This window comes from Anolis sagrei, chromosome 5 (genome assembly GCF_037176765.1).
Source record: "Anolis sagrei isolate rAnoSag1 chromosome 5, rAnoSag1.mat, whole genome shotgun sequence".
Classification (NCBI taxonomy): domain Eukaryota; kingdom Metazoa; phylum Chordata; class Lepidosauria; order Squamata; family Dactyloidae; genus Anolis; species Anolis sagrei.
In genome coordinates, this window is record NC_090025.1 from 169,575,993 (window position 1) to 169,599,512 (window position 23,520).

General features: G+C 39.2%; 1 protein-coding gene across 3 annotated transcripts in view; it reads right to left on the bottom strand.

The window, feature by feature from the left end:
• RFX4 (regulatory factor X4) overlaps positions 1-23,520 on the bottom strand; it is an 83,745-nt gene that overhangs the window by 33,611 nt on the left and 26,614 nt on the right. For all 3 annotated transcript variants that reach the window (XM_060776924.2, XM_060776923.2, XM_060776922.2), the window contains exons 2-4: positions 12,876-12,962; positions 9,821-9,881; positions 3,588-3,711 (exon numbers count right to left, since the gene is read on the bottom strand). In XM_060776924.2, the coding sequence (XP_060632907.2) occupies positions 3,588-3,711; positions 9,821-9,881; positions 12,876-12,962 (272 nt within the window). The remainder of the gene's footprint in view (positions 1-3,587; positions 3,712-9,820; positions 9,882-12,875; positions 12,963-23,520) is intronic.

Below are 23,520 nucleotides of genomic sequence, written 5' to 3' on the forward strand. Positions count from 1 at the left end.
TCATATAAACAGCACTGAGACAAAAAAAGAGGGCAAAAACCAAGTGGTGCAAAATGTTGTTTTAATATGCTGTGTCAAGTTTGTAAAAATTCCACCTTCCTCCCAAAAAATAAGTAAAACCATGTAAACAAAATAATACATACATTCTTTATAAATCATAATTTTTAATTTCCTCAGCAAAATCATTTAATTTGAGACACATGATGCAACAAATGCAATCCTTTGCATCCATTTGTTTTTATTGCTCTTTCTCTGTCATAAATAGCAAACTAATAATTAAGTTCTATGCATTGATTGATAGTTTTGTGGAGTATTTTTGGATTAGAGCTGCTATGCAAAACCAAACCAAACTTGATAATTTCACGCAATACTATTTACATCGTAATTTCTATTTATCCTCCCCTTTTACTACTCTTGTTTTTCTTTTTTTATTATAGGAAACCAATTTCCACTGACACACAAACCTTATCAAGAATGCCCTCTGTGTATGCATTGTGTTGTGTGCAGAATATTTCAGAAATGTGAACTCCGAAAGCCATTCTGGTTTAATTTCTGGCGCTAAGCAGGGTGGGTAGAATTAGCAAACAGAAAAACACTTTTGTGGAGCTGTGAAAGTTCAGGCTAGCTATTTGATAAATGAGCAGACAAGGCAAGCAGCCTCTCTCCCTCTCCCTCTCCCTCTTTCTCTCTTTCTTTGTATGGATTCAATGAAGCCTACCTAAAGAACACCACATGCTGTTCCAGCTACTGATCTAACATTCCGCAACATCTCAGCCTTCCAAATTCTCTTTAATTACACATTAATCCCACCCCTCTCTCTTTCAGTTTGTGCAGACAAGGGATGGGGGCTTCTAAGGAGTGTGGGGGGAAAGGGCATTTTCCAGGTTCAGTGAGGAGGGAGTTTAGAAAGTACAGCTCCAGTCTTCCAAATAGGATATTTGCTCAACAGACCTAGGGCAAAATGAAATATCCCAGCTCGCTCGCTGACTTTCAGAAGTCCAACAAACAAATAAGAAGGAAATTTCTTTGGACCCTTTCAAGCGTTAAACAAATCAAAACCATCAATTCAGCAATATCCCAGCTTTCTCCTAATTTGGGATTAAGGGATGCAATAGTATGGTAAAGAACTTCAACCCACCATAAAAGTGTTTAGCTTTAATTAATAGGATTGTTAGCAAAATTTGTCCATGCACTGGGACTCTACAGCTCTGGAGACTTCCCACGTGCTTATAAAGTTTGGACTCAGCACTATTCTTGTGCTATCCACAACCCAGTATGAGTAAGCTTCCCCTACAGTAGCACAACTTAGGCCCCATCTGTTTCATATGGGCAGTGTAGACTCATATAATGCATTTTTGAACTGCATTAGATGGGACCTTATAGACCAGGACAAGTAGAGGGAATGCTCCCACAGCACACATACAGCACTTCTCCTGAAAACATTAAAAAAACCCGAACAACAATTATGGTTGTTCTTCAATGCCAGCAACTCTTATCCACTCCTGTGAATCTACATGTGTAAGTAGAACTCTATCTCTATTTGCACCTTTACTGCCATGGAAGGAGAAGGAAAGGAAAATGCATAACATCAGATCCTCTAATGCAGTGGTTCTCAACCTATGGGTCCCCAAGTGTTTTGGCCTACAACTCCCAGAAATCCCAGCCAGTTTGCCAGCTATTGAAGGATGTTGGATGTTGAAGGCCAAATCATCTGGGGACCCACAGGTTGAGAACCACTGCTCTAATGACCCTTGAACACCTTTGAGAGGGAGGAGGCAATAGTGATGATGGATAACTCTCGTCTTCTTCTCTCTATGCACTTTGTGAGGGCTGTGAGAAAAACTGCCCCAAATGAGAAGACAACTGCCAGGGAGCCATTCTATGGAGTCCTGGAAACCAGCCATTTAGTGTCCATGTGTGTCTTAAAGTCACCTTATGGCGACCTCATGAATTTCATAGACAAGGATTACTCAGAGGAGGGTTTCCCAATTCTTTCCTCTGAAATATAGCCAATAGCACCTGGTAGTCATTGGCTATCTCCCATCCAAATACTAACTAACCCTACTTAGCTTCCAAGATCAAAAAGGATCTGGTGTGTTTAGAATATTTAGGCCTTTATATATAAGTACTTGAGAATTATGTCAAATGGGGATTGCCATCGCTGGAGGCTTCCAAATAAGGCAATTCACTTTGTGAATCTGGGAATCTGAAGGAGTCAAGAGCTGTGCACTACCTTCCTCTTCTGAAAGTAGCCAGCCTGGAAGCAAGGGATCATGAGAAGCAAAGGTAAGAGAGAAATCAAATTTGCCTCTTTCTAGCTAAACTGGCAATATTTTATTGTGTACCTTCAAAGCCCTAAGATGAACCTATTATTGGATTTTCTTGGTAAGACTTATTCAGAAGACGTTCCAACCTCCATCTCAGAAAGGAAGACCACCCAAAGAGGGAATTTCATCAAAGATCTTTGTGTGTGGGCAAGAACGAATAAAGGCAAGGGGTCCTTCCTAACTCCTGGTCCCAAACTGTGAAAGATATTAGGGTCAGAACATGTATTTTGAAATTAGTCTGGACTTATACAGGGCACCGAAGCAGGTAATAAAGAAAAAGCACAATGTTATCACAACTCCCAGTGTTTTGTTTTTGCAAATTTCATACTGCATGGGCCTGGTCCCCATGTAAGCCGTCCCGAGTCTTTTTGTGGAGATAGTGGCGGGGTATAAAAATAAAGTTGTTGTTGTTGTTGTTAAAGGACAGCCCTGATTTGCAACATCTGAAAGTTATCCAGTGACTCAGAATGTGTTGGATTTTGTTAACTGACAGACCAATATGTATCTTCAAGGGTTGGTAGATTGTGTTTACATTTCACAAAAAGAAAACAAATTTGAATATGAAAGCAAAGAAGAGGCTAGATGGACCCAGGTTATGCAATTGCTTCTTTAAGTCAGGTAGCCAACCCAGTTTCCAGATACTAAAATAATTTCCTTAAATCTTGGCCAGACTAATTTAAGTAATCTCTATAGTATTATACCAATGCCATAATTAATATAATCACCAGCTTGACAAATCCATTCAGGTAGTGTGTAACTTAAATCTCATGCTCTCAAAATACTTCCTGACACGGATGCCAATAATCACCCAATTAAGTCAAGATATTGCCTTCCAAATACAAACTTCAAAATAAGTCTTTCTGAGGAAAATGTGCTGGAGATTCTGTAAACTGAGGTGCAAAATTGTCTTTCCAACAGCTTGACTCTGATCCTTTCTACACTGTCATATAATCCAGATTATCAGAGCAGATAATCCACATTATCTGCTTTGAACTGGATTATCTGTATACACTGCTATATAATCCAGTTCAAAGCAGACAGTGCAGAAGGGGCTTCTGTCTACTATAGCCTTCCTACAACTAGGCACCCTTCAAATGAGTTGGATTCAATCACCTATATTTATTCAACCCCTTTAACAAACACATCTGGAGGTCACTGAATTGGATGGAAGATAATGATGGGATAGTATATTTTATAGCATTGCCATTCCAATCTTAAAAGCCTTGTGAATGAAATTTTGTAGGAAAACATAGTACTCACCTTTCCAAAACTAGCCGCATTGACAGGCTGAGTGTCATTTTTCTCACAGAAGTCCAAGTAGTGCATATAGAGGGCACTTCGAGGGATGCAAACTCCTTCTGCAATCTCGTAGTTCTCCTCCAGCCTTCAAAACAATGATCAGACAAAGGAAACTACAAATATGTTGGTGGCCCTGTGTTGCAACATCTGTATCTGCAAAGGGCCATTAGGTTAGACTCTTCTTTGTTTTATCCTTCAAAATAGGTTTTTAGGTCTGTTCTTGGTATCTTGGTTTTTAGGTCTGTTTCAGGGATGTTGATTCAGAAAATTGCATTGGATATCATGGTTTTCTATGGGCGAGCAGATGGTGACTGGTAGAAGGTATATGTTCTGCATCTCAGAAGTGATAGGGAAAAACTGGTGCCATTTTTGGAATCAGTGGGTCAGTGGGTCCCAAAACAAGCCTAACATTTGAGGCACCAAAATGTGTGTTGGCCAGTGTGCAATCACATTCAGTTAAATCCATCTGGTCACTTGAACTGTAGTAAACCAATTGAATCAATATATTAACAAAACACATTGATACGATGTGTTTACTCTAATTGGAGCTAACAGCAGTGTTTGACAGTCACAATATTACTTCTGTTTTAAAATACAGGATGATTAAATGTTGATGGAAAAAATAACCTCTACGACATTGGAAGCTATACAACCCTTTGCAGGAAGACTTCTGGTAAACTGTCTCATAGCCCTTTGAGATTGACGTGGTAATTGTAATATCATATTCCTGGTGTAGGAGCCCCCAGTGGCGCAATGGGTTAAACCTTTGTGCCAGCAAGAGTGAAGACTGACAGGTCAGAGGTTCTAATCTGGGGAGAGCATGGATGAGCTCCCTCTGTCAGCTCCAGCTCCCCATGTGGGGACACGAGAGAAGCCTCCCACAAGGATGGTAAAACATCAAAACATTTGGGTACCCCCAGGGCAACGTCCTTGTAGACAGCCAATTATCTCACACCAGCAGCAACTTGCAGTTGCTCCTGACATGAAAAAAACCTCCTGGGGTAATTGAAACTTTCAATTTGATTTTCTATTTATAGAGGGTTGGCTTTGATAAATGAGGAGGCCACAATCTCATATGATTCAATAGTCGCTATGTCCTACTGCCTCCTCCCTCCTGTTAAGCCAACATGAAGGAAAACGAGAGGACATAGTTAATTTGAGGTTTGGACTAACATAGCTTTCTACTAACATAGTTAATTTGAAGCTTGTAGCATTCAGAAGCTTATTGAAAATGTAACTCAAATTAATTATGTTAGTCATTTCAGATAATCTGGAACACACAACAGTTACTTTTTAAACTGGTAACTAAAATGATAACTAAAATGGCAACTTGCTTCCACTGGAACAAAAAATGACTAACCAGATTTACAGTAGTTCAGACTATAATTGCAACTAATTAGTTGATAAAACGTAACTTTCGAAGTTCTGATTTTCAATCCCAATAGTAGCAAGTAGTTTTGCCCAAATAGCTCTTTATAATATTATTGAATTGCAACTTGAAATGGGTACATAGATAAATCCATTCCTATAATTAATATTAATGTAGCAGATCTGGTTTTGAAAAATACATCTCTCTAAATATTACCACATATACAGCAAGCCATTTGAAAAATAAATTCAAATTTTGTGGTTACCTTGTTCTGGGATTCTTTCCCCTCCTTATCATTAAAATTATGATGGCAATTTGTTCCTGCAAACTATTTTAATAAGATATTTGGTGGGATGAATAGACTCTGTTTGTAAGGGCAAGATCTATTCTTCCTTTCTTTCTAGTAGAATATCATCACTGCATCTTTCCTTAAATTCATGGACCACAACAAAACCTCTTTTCAAAGCCCAGACTTCCCTCGTATGCTCTAGCTGCTAATTGGCATGTCAGTTTCTCTAACCAAGGCAGGATCGAAAGAAAGGCAGTTAATTATTTCTCTTCATCATATCTGATGAATTTTTCCCTTCTTTTCCCCTCTTTTTCACAGACAGTCATTAGTCTGACACTGAACAATGTTCCATTGTACCTGGACTTTTCATTAATGATCAGAAACCTAACATCTTTTTTTCTACTTTTTTAAAAAAAAGAGATAACTTAAGTCATATTTTGAACTCAGCTTCAGCCTTTTGCAGATAATGAACTCAGTCTACTGCCACAACTATGTATTTTAAAGCAATATCAACACCCATTTAAAGATACTTACAGAACATCAAATAATATTATAAAACTAAAACAATGTTTAAAAATAATTTAATTACAGTAGTCCCTTTTCTATTCATTGATATCCACTTGCTGAACCTGTGAATCCCACCAAGACTAACACAGTGCTCTAGACAGCTAGGCCAGCCCAAACAATTTTGCTGACTGAGGGAAAGGGAAAAAGGTATTTACTCTCCTATTTCACATATAGAAGAAGTTGGAAATAGCAACCTTCTTCAAGCCTCTCCTAGTAATTTGTTTTATATATGATTCTGTTTGCTTACTAGATTGTAGGTTTCCCTCTACTCTATATTTCTTGAGGTTGTGGGAAGGGCTACAAACCACATGATCAGATCTGGGACTGCTCAGATCTCAGACTCCATTTTAGAGAACACAGAGACACTATTAGACTTTGGACTGTTAAGAGCAAACTCATGTTGCTGTTGATTGTAAGAAAGATGCTTCTGCCATCTGCACACAGAGAAACTATCTCAAACATATCTGAAACTAGACTGATAAGCTATGCACCTGTTTTATGCTGAACACATTAAGGTTGTGAGTAATTCAAATATGTTATTTTACCAAAGCCTACTTTATTTTTGTCTCTTGAGAGCATGATATAGAAACAAGATGTTTTATGTGAGAGTAGATGTTTTGGGGCACTGAAAAGAGTACTTCTGAAACTCTGCTTGTTTTGTGCATTGGCACAACTTCTGTTCCTAACAGATCAGACACAACTAGGTTATTAGTCTAACAACTGAAAGCCAAATTGCCTTGCATAAGTACATGTGGTTATATACCACTGAAGAGAAGATTTTATTCAATGAGTTTTTTTGCTCTGGAAGATCATACTTTTACAAAAGGTTATGATTGGTCATGCCTTTCCAAAAAAAGATATGCAAGGGCTGAGGCTGCCAGCTAGGAGGACTGCCATTAATTTTCTGGTGGTAACCACACTGGGATGAGGCAAAAGAAAGAATTTGATACTTAATAGACTACTATACAGAGCCAGAGTAGTATAATAGTTTAAATGTTGGATTGGTACTCCAGGAGACCTTGATTCAAATCCTTGCTCAGCCATTAAAATCAAATGGATGATGCTAGTCAAGTAACTTTAACTCAGACTAAGAAGAAAGCAGTGAAAAAATGCCCTCTGAACAAATGTTGCAGAAGAATTCCCATTATACATTAGTTACAGCTAACTTGAAGGCACAACTACAACAATAATACATGACTAGAACACGTTTCTGTCTGATTTGAAGTGCAATCTATGCATCCTTGTCCCAGTCAATAAAAGGGATATATGTGTATATGTATATAAACATGTGCACACACTTAAGTGTTTGTGTAGTTTTTTATATATGCACTTTATTGCAGTTCACCTTTAACCAATTCTTTATGGAACAGCAATGATGCTCTGGTAAAATGTGATTGTATACATTAACAATGAGATTTCTGCACCCCACCAGATGTGTTAGACTTGTGAGTCACTTATTTTGTGCTACACTTTGTGGTTGTCTGAACCTATGCAGTGGCAGCTTCAGTGAATCCATTACAGATGTTAGCCCAATCTATAAAGGAGCTATCCAAGGTGCTGAACCTGTCTGAGAAACAGATTTCAGCACCTTGGATAGCCCATAAGAAACCACAGAGCAGATTTACCTTCCCACTGACATGGAAGCCACCAGCTTCCCCTGTTCCTATGTGTGATGCAGCTAAGCACACATCAGATATTCAAATCTGGGAGAAAACCTCCTCCTTCTGAAAAAAAGTAAATCCTTACATCTCCTTTGACTTCTACATCACTTTGCTTTGTACCGAGACAAGACTTATAAACACATACTAAAAACAATAGATCTTGCAGAGTGAGAAGCTCCATTCTCTTTCTCTTAATGGATAATTGTAAAAAAATTTAAAGAGCGATGCATTATAGTTTGAATGCTTCCAAATAAATACTGTAAACTTCTCAGCATACTTCATCTCTCAAATATTCAAGTGCAGATTGATCAGTTTGCCTAAGCAGAATATTGTAATTATTCTATAGACTGAGATAGATCCAGGAATCTTGGAATAAGGCAGAATATTAAGTTCTTTTCCAGAAAAGCCAATAACAGACTTGTGTGGGATAGATGTGTATGTTTGTAGGAAGGAAAACATGCCATGAAGCTCAAACAGTGGTTAGGAGAGCAGACTGATATAATATGGCTTTTTGCTCTCAGACATCTGGCATGCAATGGCAAATAATGGCTGCATTCCAGGAGTGCAGGGTATCCCAGGGGCTTAGGGATTTACTAACCTCTATGCTTGAGGATGCTGGAAATGTGTTTGAAAAGAGGCTGCTGCTGCCAGTATTTGCTTGTTTTCTTCTGGGAGCAGAGCTCTGTGATCCAATTAGTGATGACTTCTTGGCTAACGATCTATCTGCAGACTCCCTCAAACTGCAGAAAAGACTGAGCAGACCCATTTCTCCTGACGGAGTGTGAAATAATTTAAGGGGTACTTGGTGCATAGTTTGAGTGAGCAAAATAAATTATAATTAGCAAATACAAATAGTTTTGAACTCATGTGAAATGACAGCAATAAATTGTACAGATTGAGACCGGGGACCATGTAAAACTGATCAAAGATTAAAATCTTTACTACAGTCTGCACTCTGATAAAATTAGGTGAAATAATTTAGCACATGTTAATGAATGTGTATGTGAATAAGTACATAAAACAACTTTTCCCACATGATTTTTACTGGTTTTTCTCATCATAGGAAAACAGTAAGGAGCTACACTGACCCCAAAGAGAGCTTAGAAAGTTTTAGAAGGTTTTAGCACAGCGGGTTAAACCACCAGCTGTAGAAAATCTTGCTGTTTGAAAGGTTGGCACAGTTCAAGCTTGGGTTGGAGTGAGCTCCCGCTGTCAGCCCAGCTTTTGCTCACCTAGCAGATCAAAAACATGTGAGTAGATAAATAAGTACCGCTTTAAGTGAGAAGGTAATAAAAGGAACACATAAGGACAAACCGGCAGTTCAATCAGGAGGACATCTATGGACAACAAAGCTCCTCGGCATGGAAGATGGAGTGACAGCATCTCCCCGTGGCCGGAGTCGAGCACAGCCTCCAGATGCCAGAGATAGAAAAAGCCTATACCTCTGTTTATGTATTGTCTGTCCTTGTTAATTGTATAACAGCATTGAATATTTGCTGTACATGTGTTTTGTAATCCGCCCTGAATCCCCCCAGGGAGATAGAGTGGGAAATGAATGAATGAATAAATAAATACATTATTATTATTATTATTATTATTATTATTATTATTATTATTATTTACTTTTAAAAACAGCATGTTGAAATAATACGTAGGGTTTTTTTTTACATTGATGTTGTGACTCTCAACTGTTTTCTGTAAATTTTTGAGAGAGAGAGATAACTTTAGGATTTATAAAAGAATACATACAACTTGAAGATTTCCTGTCTAAATATTTAAAAGTCCTCTAAGTGTACTTAGTAACATTTATTCCATGAATTAAATAACTTCATCCTTACTTCTTACATTGCTTTTGTGAATGTAAAATTATTATGCTCTTCTTACCCATGTAGCAATTGAATACAGATAACTATGCTACTTATCATTACTTCTAAGCTTTGGTGCAAACAAACTGTCCAGTTTCTGAAATCTCAGCATAACCACGAGGACAAGAAAACACCTTTTGGAAAAAGCATCCACAGCCACAAAAATCAAATAGTATAATCTGAGGAAGACATTCAAGACATTTCTGTGTTCCATGATATAATTAACACACAGTCACAATCAGAACTTGGAAAAGTTACTTTTTGGGCAACAGCTCTGAGAATTCCCCAATCAGTGTGGATGACAGAATATTAAAACAGATTGGTTATCTAGAATACTGCATGTATTTCATGTTTTTGCTAGATGATTGTTACATTGTTTTCTTTCATCTTTCTCTCTGTTTCTTTCTATATATTTTTTTCTTTGAAAAAAAAAAGAGTCTTACCATTGTAGAGTAGCCGGAGTAGAATGTGGTTTGGATGCCCTGTTATTCTCTTTCTCCTCATCTGTTGAAAATAATAATGTAAAGAAAATATATTTTCAGCATAGTTGGTAAAATGGTTTAAAAGGGCATGAAGGAATCCCAGTGTTAGGGATAATCTCCAATTTCTGTTTGCAAAACATGTGTTCTGCGAGACTGCTACTAAGCTTTGACGCACTGGTATGTCCTCATCCCCATCTCCATGGCATCTCCACAACTGCTTCCTTCTACTCCAGCCTGACTTCCCTTTTATAGATCTGTAATTCCATTGTCTTGAGTCCTTTGGTGCCCCATAAACAACCCAGGTAGAAATATTTAACTATCTCACTCTTAGGTGAATTCTGTTCTTGACACAGAGAATCATAGGATCATAGAGTAGGAAGAGACCTCATGTGCCATCCAGTCCAACCTCCTGCCAAGATGCAGGGAAATCGCATTCAAAGCACCCCCAACAAATGGTCATCTAGCCTCTGTTTAAAAGCCTCCAAAGAAGGAGCCTCCACCACACTCCAGGGCAGAGAGTTCCACTGCTGAACTGCTCTCACAGTCAGGAAGTTCTTCCTAATGTTCAGATGGAATCTCCTTTCTTGTAGTTTGAAGCCACTGTTCCATGTCCTAGTTTCCAGGGCAGCAGAAATCAAGCCTGCTCCCTCCTCCCTATGACTTCCTCTCACATATTTATACATGGCTATCATGTCTCCTCTCAGCATCTCCAGTTAAAAAGACCCATTGTCAAGTGTTGAGAAAGCTGTTTGCCTCAAAGTCTGTAAATGTATTGCCAGTCAGTGAAGATGGTATTGAGCTAGGCTTAGGTTTCTAGGTTCCTACCAGCCCAACTCACCATGGCCAATGATAATGGATTGTGAGAGGCATGGTACAAATTGTCTGGAGGGCAAAATGTTATCCTTTTGTGGACTTCATATGTTACTGCTCCTCAGGTTCCAGAATTGGTCAAAAGGTTATGGATGAAGTGACTCTTCCCAAAAGGTATTAACCTAGCGATTAATGTCAATTTAACTATTCTTCTGAGGCCTACCAAAATGCAGACTGTAGTTGATGAAATAACTATCCACGCTAGGCTTTTGCATTTTGGCTGAACCACAATCCGTTTCTGCCAGCTGAGTTTTGGGAGACCTGTGGATCCATTTTTTGTGAGCCTCCCAAAAACCCAAATAGCAATTTCCAGTCCGCAGCCGAAAGATCCGAGAAGATCTCGCCCATTGGTGGGAATGGGGAATTTACGAGGCTCCCCTTTCCATTCCTGGGACCCTATCCTTTTTTCCTTTCAAGGGAATCTGGGTTTGAAGAACTGGGTTAAGGAAGCATCCTTCCTGAGACCCTTTTCTTAGACACAGCTTGCGTAAGACATGTCATGGCATTCTCCTATTCTTATTGGCCCAACAGGCAGGGCTCACATGGAAACCCCATGTGAGCAGCATGCAGCAGTCTCTCCACACCATGTGGTGCCGAATAGGGGAGGAGGAGCCATGATTGGCTGCCACATGGTTCCATAATGGATGAAAAAACATGATGGCTGAGCCCTTACCATTACAGCCATCCAGCCAAGCCAAACAAGGCAGATTGGCCGAAGGGAATTGATCACTCCAAATTGATGCACAAGCCTAATCCACATCCTTTCCTTGTCATATAGTGAGACACAAAGTCTACAGGTAAAATTGTGGTGTTACCTGGTTCTGATTTCGGCATCTGGTCCCCTTCCCTGGATGATTTCTCTTTTCCAATCCCAGCCATTGAGAAGAGAAGGGCAGTTTTAACTGTCTGGGGCTTTGTCATTAGTGCATATCAAAACTGTCACTATCTGGCTAAAAACCTGTATAGCAATCAGCACCTTCAACCTGGTTAGGCAAGCTAAAGCTATTGAGAGCTCATGATATCACAATGGAGATCAAGCTGACATCAGCTTAACAAACATAAGGTAAAATGTGTCACAGAAGTCTTGACATCACCCAGGCTAATCTGTATGTTGTATCGAATGCCATAGACAACCTGTGTGACTTGACAACAGGCAAACAAAGCGAAGGAATTGGTTGTAAGGGGAATTCTAAACTGATTTCAGATGAACTATCAAACTGAACAATCTAGATTTGTTCACATGATCATGCCAGAAGTACTCAAACATGGTTAGCAGAAAACAATATGAGTGAGAAAACTTATGCATTCCATGAAAAAACAGAGAGATGCAATAGTATGGGAGTTTGTGGGAATTGTAGTAGCTTTCCCAAGCGATCAAGAAACATAAGCTTATAATGGATTTTTCAGCCTGAAACTTCCCTTCTGCATTAAAATGGGAACTTTAAAAAAAACGAGCTAAAAGAAGTTGTTATCAATGCTGTTATTCATCTTTGCACATAATGCCCAATGACTTTTGCTCCTGTTAAAAATAACTTAATATGTATGCTGGACCACATGACACATCTGTCTACTTCAGGAGCCCTCGGTGGTGCAATAGATTAAAGTCTTGTGCTGGCAGAACTGCTGACCAAGAGGTCAGCAGTTCAAATCTGGGGAGAGTGGGTTGAGCTCCCTCTGTCAATTCCAGCTCCCCATGTGGAGACATGAGAGAAGCCTCCCACAAGGATGGTAAAACATCAAAAATATCTGGGCGTCCCCTGGCAATGTCCTTGCAGACGGCCAATCCTCACACACCAGAAATGATTTGCAGTTTCTCAAGTTGCTCCTGACACACACACACACACACACAAATATGAGCAGCATGTCGTCTATAGACGTCATGCAGCCCACCAGAGTCCTCAGTGCACCCCCAGGTTGCCCAGGTCCACTTCGGTTTCCCCAACTCCACCCACACACATCCACGATGCCTTACCAATCATTGTCTGTAAGGCTGACATAAAGCTGTTCTTTATGTCAGTTATTCCTGAAAAAGTTCATGAGATGTTGGTAGTTGGCTGGATAGTCAGCAATAACAGTTTAATTCTGTTGCTTGGAATGTGTTTATAAAATAGAAATCTATTCTCCTCTAAAAATTGTATCTACTTACTTTCATCATTAGATACATTCCCAAGAGATGTGTGACTGGAGTAGCGCTTGTTCTCACTTTCACTGAGGCATCTTTCAATCCAACTCTCTGAAAAACAAAACATATTTTTAAAATGTAAGCATATTATTTTCACTAATGAGAACTTTCATCACGTATCTGAAGCACATGAAAGCCAAGTTCAAGTCATACATCTGCCCCCTTTTTAAAGACAAATTGGTTTTTTTTAGCCTCAGTTACTCCCACAATTTGGGAGTAATTTTGCTCTGCATCACAAAACCATCTACAATGAAGATATGACTTAATAGTAGAAATAGAAGCATACAAAGTATGTTCCTAGTCTGTTCACGTGAATATTTCTAGCCAAGGCTGTTCTAAAATATTATCTCAGGATTATAAAATATAGTTACCCAACGCATACTGTTGTAGTCTTGTGGCAGACTCATATACAGACTACAGAGGTATTAGTAGGGCTGGCCAAAACATTTTTTGATTGAAGCCCTCAATTCCAAAGCCAGCCACATTATTCTGACATTTAAATTGTAGAAGTACCCCCTTGATAATGGCAAAAAAGAATAACTAACTAAACATTTACTTAATTTTCATGGCACACAAATCATCTCCCCAAGATTGCTGTTGAATTCTACCTAATGATAGGGCTGGTCCTATCATTAGGTACTGAATGACTGAAGTACCTGAAAACTGACATTGGTACACATATGGACCATAACCATGTCTAGATATTCCTCTAGCACACATATGTCAAACTGAAGGCCTGAAGGCCTAATCAGTGTCATTTTATCTGGCCTTCCAGGTGCTGAAGTACAACTCCAGGACTGGAATTGTGATACTGTAACATATAGATGGCTGTAGTTTGTTCTGTTTAGTCAGGATAGTGGGGGTTCGAATTTAGATACAAGGCTTGTGTGTATGGTGTGGTGTCTGACTTTAAAATGTCCACAACCTTTCACCAACTTCAGAGCCACAAGTGTTGATGGACTGTAATTCACGTTATTCCCAGTCCACATGGTAAATAATAAAAAGTGATGGAAGTTGTCACTCAAAGATACTTGGGGGCCCAAACTGGGTAAAAATTAAAGAGTGCCGACTATATAAAAAAATAAAACTGGCTCTCTGTATTCATGGATTCTCCATCTATGGATCTGACAGCCATATGGATTCTTGCATATATCTCTAACACAGCTACTTGTACATTTCTAGATGTGTGAGAGTACCACATGGAGGCAAAACTTTATAGATGTAAACATTCACGTATTCAGAGGATTTCCTCAGTTGGGTCAATTACTTAATATAATATTTCGTAATGGCACAGGTTGTGCTATTTTAGAACTAGTTAGAAAATTGAAATTTGGCAGCAGTCTAGCTTTTTTTAATGTCAGGAGCAACTTGAGAAACTGCAAGTAGCTTCTGGTGTGAGAGAATTGGCCATCTGCAGGGACATTGCCCAGGGGATGCCCGGATGTTTTACTATCCTGTGGAAGGCTTCTCTCATGTCCCTGCATGAAAAGCTGGAGCTGACAGGCGGGTGCTCACCCAGCTCCCCAGATTTGAACTACTGACCTTTCAGTCAGCAGTTCTGCCGGCACAAAGGTTTAACCTTTGTGTCACCAGGGGCTCCTAGCAATCTAGATGAAAGCACAGAATTGCTGGAAGACTCCTGGACCCATTGTTGTCACTGGGGACCAAAAGGGATTCTGTGGCTCACAGCATTTATACCAGATCCAGCTGATACATCAGATGTAACCTTTTCTAGAGACAGACAACCTAGCCAAAATAGTCATTCACAGGTAATTTCACCATTAGGCTAATGTAATACACTCTAGGGGTCTGGCCTTAAGCATGACTTAGAAGAGACATTGGCCCAGTGTGTCCAGAAATATGGTGGAAATGCCCTTCTACCCCCAGTAGACATTTTAGAAAATAAAGTTTGTAGGCTGAATACTTAAACAGGAATGTTTGTCTCACAACCGAAGCCATTTAAACAAAGAATATTACACATTTGGCACTTCCCTTTCAGAGATACACTTACACATATCTCAAATCACACATCCTGGCCTCCAAAATTGCCATAAAATAATGTACAATTAAAATAATCATTTACGTAGAATTATAAAATACATTAAAACAATTAAAAACATTTATGACAATATATTCACAATTAATTGCGTAATTCTCAAGCATAATCCAGGCCGTTCCAATAGTCATTGCACATCATTCCAGATCTATCTATTGAACAAGTTCTCCAAAGGCTTGGTCACAGAACCATGGTTTCACTCTCCTATGGAAGGTCAGAAGGGAAGGGGCTGATCTTATATCCCTGGGGAAGGAATTCCACAGCCAAAGAGCCACCAATGAGAAGGCTCTGTCTCTTGTCCCTGTCAATTGTGCCTGCGAAGGAGGCAGGACTGAGAGCAGGGCCTCCCCCAACAATCTTAAACTCCGAGCAGTAAGACAGATATCAGTAAGATACACACTATAGCCTTCCAGATATTGTCAGATTGTCCCAGAATCTGTTGCCATCATAGAGAATTACAATTAAACAACAAGAGGGCTATACTTGGTTCATTCCAGAATGAACAATGGAGTCAGTTTTACTGACAAAACTATTCATTTGACTTTGTTTTGATAGGTTTCTTTTACAAACTAATGCCAGTTGAGTGCTAATGATGTGATTTGCACACATTGTTTTCACTGTCTCTTTTGAAATGATGTCCATTTATATTTAAATGCTGAAAATAAGACTTTTTTCAGTGTCTCATTACAATGTGATTTTTAAATTTTGTATAATCAAAATGTAACCTCACATTGTTTTTTATCGGCCTGTTTAATATAGCCACATATCTTTAAAAAGAAGTGATATTCTCATGAGTCAGCAAAACCAAATCATATCTTTTGGACTGTATGTTTTGTTTTATATCACATAGGTTACTATATCAGTTCCTCTTTACATGCAGGCTGTGTGTTATGGGTGCCCATTTGCCTTTAATCACATCACTATAACCATGCAGCCAGATTAACCCCAATAGACAGGAATTACATATTCTGCCAACTTTGAGCATGAAGAGCAGGAAAACTCTCCGACAAAAGGCTTCCCCAGAGTTGTTTTCAAAAACTCTGCTGCTTGCCATCTCTAGAGCCATCTTAGATATTTACTGGTCAACACCACAAGCTCTCAATGGTCACTTTCTCTCACGTTCCCAGACCATAAGGTTATTCCTTATTAAAGAACCCTAGATTCCTGAGAGATTCAGATTTCCTTTATGCCTAAGATACAATTTGGTCTTTCATATCCATGGATCCTGCATGCATGGATTCAATTGACCATGGCTTGAATCAGGCATGTAGCCAGAGGGGGGGGGGGGCTTGGGGGGCTTTGCCCCCCCCCCCCCAAATTCTGATGGTGGTCCGCGAGAAGGCCTTACTGGTACATTATTTAAACTGTTATGTTTATTCATATCATGATCTGATCACCATGCTCAATATATCCCATATGCATGGGGGTATTGGGGTAACGATACAAAAGGTTTGCTAGGGTAGACCCTCTTTCACTCAGACTCAGCCCCCCCTGAACCAAACTCACCCCCCCCCCCCCCCCCCCCCGGAAACAAAATCCTGGCTACAGGCCTGGCTTGAATACATATATATTTAATTCCCATTAAGGGATAACATTTTAGTATGATACTATGTATAATTAGACTTGAACATCTCAGGTTTTGGTATTCATGGTGAGTCCTGGAACTAAACTGCATAGATATCAAGGGTCAACTGTATATGGACATTCCTTTTTCTTCCCCTTTGCCACAGATACTGGTTACTATTTTACATTACCATTTTAATAATCTCCTGGATAGCATGACCTTTGATGCCTTCTGGTAGTTTCAGTCTAAAGCAGTGGTTCTCAACCTGTGGTTCCCAAGTATTTTGACATACAACTCCCAGAAATCTCAGCCAGTTTACCAGCTGTTAGGATTTCTGTGAGTTGAAGGCCAAAACATCTGAGAACCACTTGTCTAAAGAGTTAACAGCTCTCCTTTGCCAACATGTGAGTGAAGACCAATGGAAGCTGTTTTTTGCCTCCTTGTCCCTTGGGGCACAGGCTAGGAAACTATACTTTGTTTCTCTGGACCCAAAATGCAAATATGTATGCATTTTAATGAACAGTCACAAACATACAGCATCTTCTTTCCATTTATATTTCAAAGACCAGTCTCTAAAATTCCAAATAATTACAAATTCAAATAATATATCTAATTATTCATATCTATGATTGTAGGAATTCCGAGCCTGATTGGGTAACCTGGTATAATGACATGAGACATTCCAACTCCTTAAGGAACACATCATCAAAAGCATTCAGTTCAGCTGGGAATTCTTTTAAAGCCAAGAGAATGAAAATTGTATAGTATCATAAAACACCTCAGTAGAATGCATGGAAATAATTGTCTTATGTAGCTTATCTTCCATCAAAATACCAGAGCATAAAAGTAATTGGTTACAAGCTATGTTGCTATTGTGTGCCTTCAAGTTATTGTGGTTGAACGGGGAATCAAACGTTGGTCTCCAGAATTGTAGTCCAATGCTGAAACCATGCTGGCTCTCACATTGTTAACTTCCTTTACCAATAATGAAGGATAATTACACAACAAGGGGGTAACTTCACTCTTTTTACACTGTAACTATATTTTAGTCAGTTTTGTCATTATAGCACTGTATGGTAGAGGAGAAACATCACACTTGCTTGCTTGCTTACTTACTTACTTGTATATTGCTTTTCTCATCCCAGGAGAGGACTCAAAGCAGTTTCCAACATATTTATGGAAAAATTTAATACCTCACATACATATAAAGCCTAACATAGAGCAACCATAACATATAACTATCAATTAGATCATAAAAACGCAACAATATTTAGACAATAAAAACGTGGAGTTAAAAATGTATTAATATAAACATTAAAATCACATAATCTAGAAATCATGGTTCAAGGCCATTCCAAACATGAAATATCAATTGCATATAATCCTAGATTATTCCTTGTATTGATTACTGCCCAAAGGCTTGGTCCTATAGCCAATTTTTACTATTTTCTGAAGGCGAGGAGGGACATAGGGTCAAACATAGGTCCATGAAATGTCTCTTGCTGTTTTCTTGTGCTCTGTTGTAAGTATTGAAGTGACAACAAAGAGGACCAGGCAATGAAATAGATGTATCTTTTGTACTACAGGCAAAAGTTTTGTTAAAGTAACAATTTACTTGGGTCCAAAAATTAATTTAGTAACTTTTATCTAGTTACAGTAATTGCTTTGAGAAATAGGAAAACCACATTTTTAAAGTTTAGAAGAATAAATAGTTCATTGTATTGTTTAAGGCTGGGTTATTGTAGGTTTTTCGGGCTGTATGGACATGTTCTACATGCATTCTCTCCTGACCTCACAACTTCTGAGGATGCCTGCCATAGATGCAGGTGAAACATCAGGAAAGAATGCTTCTAGAACATGGCCATACAGCCCAAAAAACTTACAACAACCCAACAAATAGTTCTATTACCTCCAGAATCTGTAGTCTAGGATTCTGCGACAACTGTCCCTCTCTATCCTCTTTGGGAAACTACCATAACAAGTTTGGGATGGGGCACTGTCTTATTAAAAGGGAATGTAAGATCACAGAGCTATTTTCATCAGAGTACCTGTTGAAATGCCCTCCTTTAAGGGATTCCCAGCAAAGCTTAAATTTGATGGGAAGTCTCCATGGGTTGTCTTCTCTCCTCAAAAAAGGAGCTTAGAAATGTTACTTTTGTTGTTATTTATTTGTTCAGTCACTTCCGACTCTTCATGACCTCATGGACCAGCCCATGCCAGAACTCCCCGTTGGTCACTGCCACTCCCAGCTCCTTCAAGGTCAAGCAAGTCACTTCAAAGATAACATCCTTTCACCTTGCCTTTGGTCGGCCCCTCTTCCTTTTTCCTTCCATTTTCCCCAGCATCATTATCTTCTCCAGTCTTTCCTGTCTTCTCATTGTGTGGCCAAAGTACTTCATCTTTGCTTCTAATATCCTGCCCTCCAGTGAGCAGCCGAGCATTATTTCCTGGAGTATGGACTAGTTTGATCTTCTTGCGGTCCAAGGCACTCTCAGAATTTCCCTCCAACACCACAGTTCAAAAGCATCTATTTTCCTTCGCTCAGCCTTCCTTATGGTCCAGCTCTCACATCCATAGGTTACTACAAGGAATACCATTGCTTTAACTATACGAATCTTCATTGCTAGTGTGTCTCTACTCTTAACTATTTTGTCAGGATTGGCCATTGCTCTCCTTCCAAGAAGTAAATGTCTTCTGATTTCCTGGCTGCAGTCTGCAATTCACAATTGTAATCCAAAATTGAAATTCTGCTGTGATTTGAGGTGAAATTATTCTTCCTTTCCTCCCAGTATAGTCTTTTATCCACTTCTTTCTTGACCCGTATCCAACACATTTCTCCACTTTTCCACTAACCCTCCCCACTCATTATAATAACCATAGTTTCCCCAGGTTACTGAGGTTAATTGCCACCTGCTGCCTCCTTCTGTAACACTGCAGCATTGCATTGCAAAGCGCTCCCTCTAAAAAGCCCAGGAGTCCTCCACAACTGAAATATATCAACTTTGTTAAGGAGGCAGGAATTGTTCTAACACACAAGTATGAGTGGACTGGGTGCACTATCCGTTGCTGTCAGTAAACAAGGGGAGACAGGGGTTCACTAGAAGTTCATGCTATGCGTATCTTTTATGCTGAGTGTGCATTAAGCACAGGCAGATGACAAAGGCAACTGGCACATGAGAGTCAATGAACACAATTCACACAAAGACAAAAAGAATATGCTTAAGACAAACTTCTTAAAACTCTGCCTTACAAAAGGGGGAAAATCAATAAAAGTTCTGCAGTGATAATTTCAGTGAAGAAAGCTATGTGAACTCATAAAACATATTAAGGAAATTTCCTTATATTTGTTAGTTTTGTATAACACTACGTAACAAATTTTGATTTTTTTTCCTGTTCCTGATTTGAAAGTGTTATTTCCTGTTTAATTGTGCAGTATTTACTTTGAAAGTAACTATACTTTAGCCAGTTACTTATACTCCAGAAACTTTGTGTTTGCGGACAAGGGTAGTACTGTTACTTCCATCAGCCTAGGCACTTTGTTTGCAATTTTCCTTAATGAAAATATGTCACAAAGTTTTTGCAGTTTAATAAACTTTTCCATGTTGTTATGATAGAACCAATTAGGAAATGATATCTATAATCCAGGAACAAAAACTGTGTTACATAATGTAATTCATCCTGCTTCTGTTATTTGTGATAAGAGGCTACATAAGCATTTACTAGTGGTATAGATTATTCTGTTTACTTGATTTGTGCTGAGCTTCAATATGATTGTGTTAACTTGAGCTTTTGGAAATTGCAATCCATAACATCCAAAGCATTAAGTTTCTCTGGGCCCTTCCACACAGCCCTATATCCCAGAATATCAAGACAGAAAATCCCACGTTATCTGAGTGTGGACTCAGATAACCCAGTTCAAAGCAGATATTTGAACTGCTGTGATATTTTGGGATATAGGGCTGTGTGGAAGGGCCCTCAGTCTATATGTTACATCATTGCTTTCCCACACTGTGAAGATATCTGCCCTTGCACTTTGCTATTCTGCTGCTGAATACGCATGCCCAGTGGATGTGGCTCTTAATGAAACATGCCTCATTATCACAGGATGTCTATGCCCAACACTACTGGAGAAATTATACTGTTTAGTTGGTATTGCACCACCTGACATCCGTGAAGAAGTAGCAGCCAGCAGTGAAAAGACCAAGGCATTGACATCTCCAGCTCATCTTCTGTTCAGATATCAGCCAGCAAGCCAATGACTTAAATCAAGAAATAACTTCCTAAGATCTACAGAGATACTTGCAGGAACACCTAAGCAAGCAAGAGTTCAAAAGTGGCAGGCTAAAACCTGGAACCTCAATCAGTGGCTGATACTGGATGAGAAACTCCCTCCTGGACACACAGAAGACTGGACAACTTGGAAAGCATTGAACAGACTGCGATGTGGCATCATGAAATGCAGGGCCAACCTTAAAAAATGGGGTCACAAAGTGAAGTCCATGAAATGCAAGTGCAGAGAAGAGCAAACCACAGACCACCTACTACAATGCAGTCAGCCCTTCCACATGCACAGTGGAGGACCTTCTTATAAGCAACACCAGAGGCACTCCAAGTGGCTAGCTTCTGGTAAAAGGAAATTTAGTATAATTCAAAATGTTTAACTTCGTTTGTGGTTTTTCTATACATTCTAACTGTATTCTCAATTTGCTTCAGACATGATAAATAAATTGCTTTCTCCATTCATTCAAAACCCCTTTACATCATCTTTTGGTTTCTGTTTCCAGAGGCATGTGGTGTATTTGTTGCAGCAAAAAAACACACTCCATCTGTTCTAATTAATTTTCTGTTGTCCTAGTATTTAAACTGTTGTAAATATGTCCCACTTTCTCTTTCCTTCTACAATTTCCCCTTTTTGTCTCTTTTGTCCTTGGCTTACTTTGGTTGCTGCAAACTGAGTTCAAAGTGAAAAAGTACATTGCATTGCAATTGGCAGGTGAGGCAGGAGCAGTGGTGTCACTAGCATCTGTGTCAACCAGTTAGTAATTCATGTTGTCTACCCGTGGATCTTCTCCCATACCAAACCATACCACAATACTGTTTCTTAAATACCAGAATATTTGACAAAATCAGCAACTGCTTTAAAAAAATCACCACAGCAGGGATGAAAACAACAGTGTGTGCTTGTAGCATGTGCAGATAAAACCATGCAAATCAAAACCACATTGTAATTGGGTAATAATGACATCTCTGACCACATCACATGTGCATTAGTTGGTTCCCAAAGTAAACCAGCAAAAAGTTTTAGGTATGTCAAAACAGTACATATAAGCTGGACCTAAATATTAGTTTAGTTTTTAACTAACTACAAGGAATAGATCCCTGCTGAAACACTTCATTAAACATTTAGACAGTCAATTGGTCTTATCCTTTCTGATGGTGTCATCCAGTGCAGTTTGTACCCCTCTTAAGAAGGGGCAGAATCTTACCCTTTACTATAGACTCAGGCCAAAGTGAATGGCTATTGCTTTTCCTATCTTATATTTTCTTTTTCATTAATAACTCCTGCCTTCTAGCCACACTCTAATGTTGTGGGCAGTTTTCATTTGTGAAATGGAGGATATGTAAAAACAAGAGTGGTTATATGTAGTGGACTATAGTCTATAAGGCCTAATTTGATAATAAATGTGTGAATCTTTGAGGTGCACTGACTCATCTTTTGAAACCTGAGCCACATCATACATATCTAAAGCTGTCAGAACTCTGTATGTCAGAGAAGCAATAGAAATGCATATGTATGGTATATGAAAATAATTGCAACGCAGACAAGTCTCCTATAACCTATATTTCATCTCTTCATGGGATCCCTTTTAAAAGCCAACCTATGAACATTAAAAACTTCCATCTCAACTCAAAAAATAGGTAGGTATAGGAGCCCCCGGTGGCACAGTGGGTTAAAGCAATGAGCTACGGAACTTGTTGACCGAAAGGTCGCAGGTTCAAATCCGGGGAGCGGCATGAGCACCCGCTGTCAGCCCCAGCTTCTGCCAACATAGCAGTTCGAAAACATGCAAATGTGAGTAGATCAATAGGCAGGAAGGTAACGGCACTCCTTGCAGTCATGCCAGCCACATAACCTAGGAGGTGTCTATGGACAACGCCGGCTCTTCGGCTTAGAAATGGAGATGAGCACCACACCCCAGAGTCGGACACGACTGGACTTAATGTCAGGGGAAAAACCTTTACCTTTACCTTAAGAGACATAGAGAGATGATATATTTTAGTACTTAGTGGTAAAAAAAAACCAGGGAAGCTTTTGCAATCCTGGGTCTTGACATTATGTCCTCTCCATAAACTGAAATGATTTTGTGATGAATCATGGTGGCATTCATGTCCTTAGCATTTAGGTAGCATACTACAACATGAACTTCACACTTGGTGGGAAATGGAGTGAGGATGCTCATCTCTAATCTTCACCACAACACCAATCGATAAGCTACTGACAACTGGCACTGCTCATTTGCTTCTCTTGGCTTCCCACTACACGGCAGTGATACTAACTTTCCCTGCGAAAATTCCCCATGAGAGCTATATGCCTTGTAACCTTACTTTCCGGATAACAGTCATATTTTGTCATTATGTTCCTTCTGCGAGAGCCAGTCCTACTGTTAAAGTGAGATGATCATTTAAATTCAAGTGATTCATGGTGTCAAGAAAGGCAAATAGACAGTCAATTCATTACATGCCTTTTGTTGTTTTTAACCATGCAAATGAGTGAAGAGGACACTTGTGAGATTTTCTGCCTCAGGTGCCAATTTACCATTTCATAATATGCCATTTACTATTTCAGGCAGCAAAATGTCTTGGAACACTCTTACAAACATGTCTATGATGTGAAAAAGCATGAGAAAAACTAAACAATGCTGTCATGGTCAATCCACCCAGTGGACTATACCCAAAGTGATTTCCATATGAATTATGTTAGGGCATGT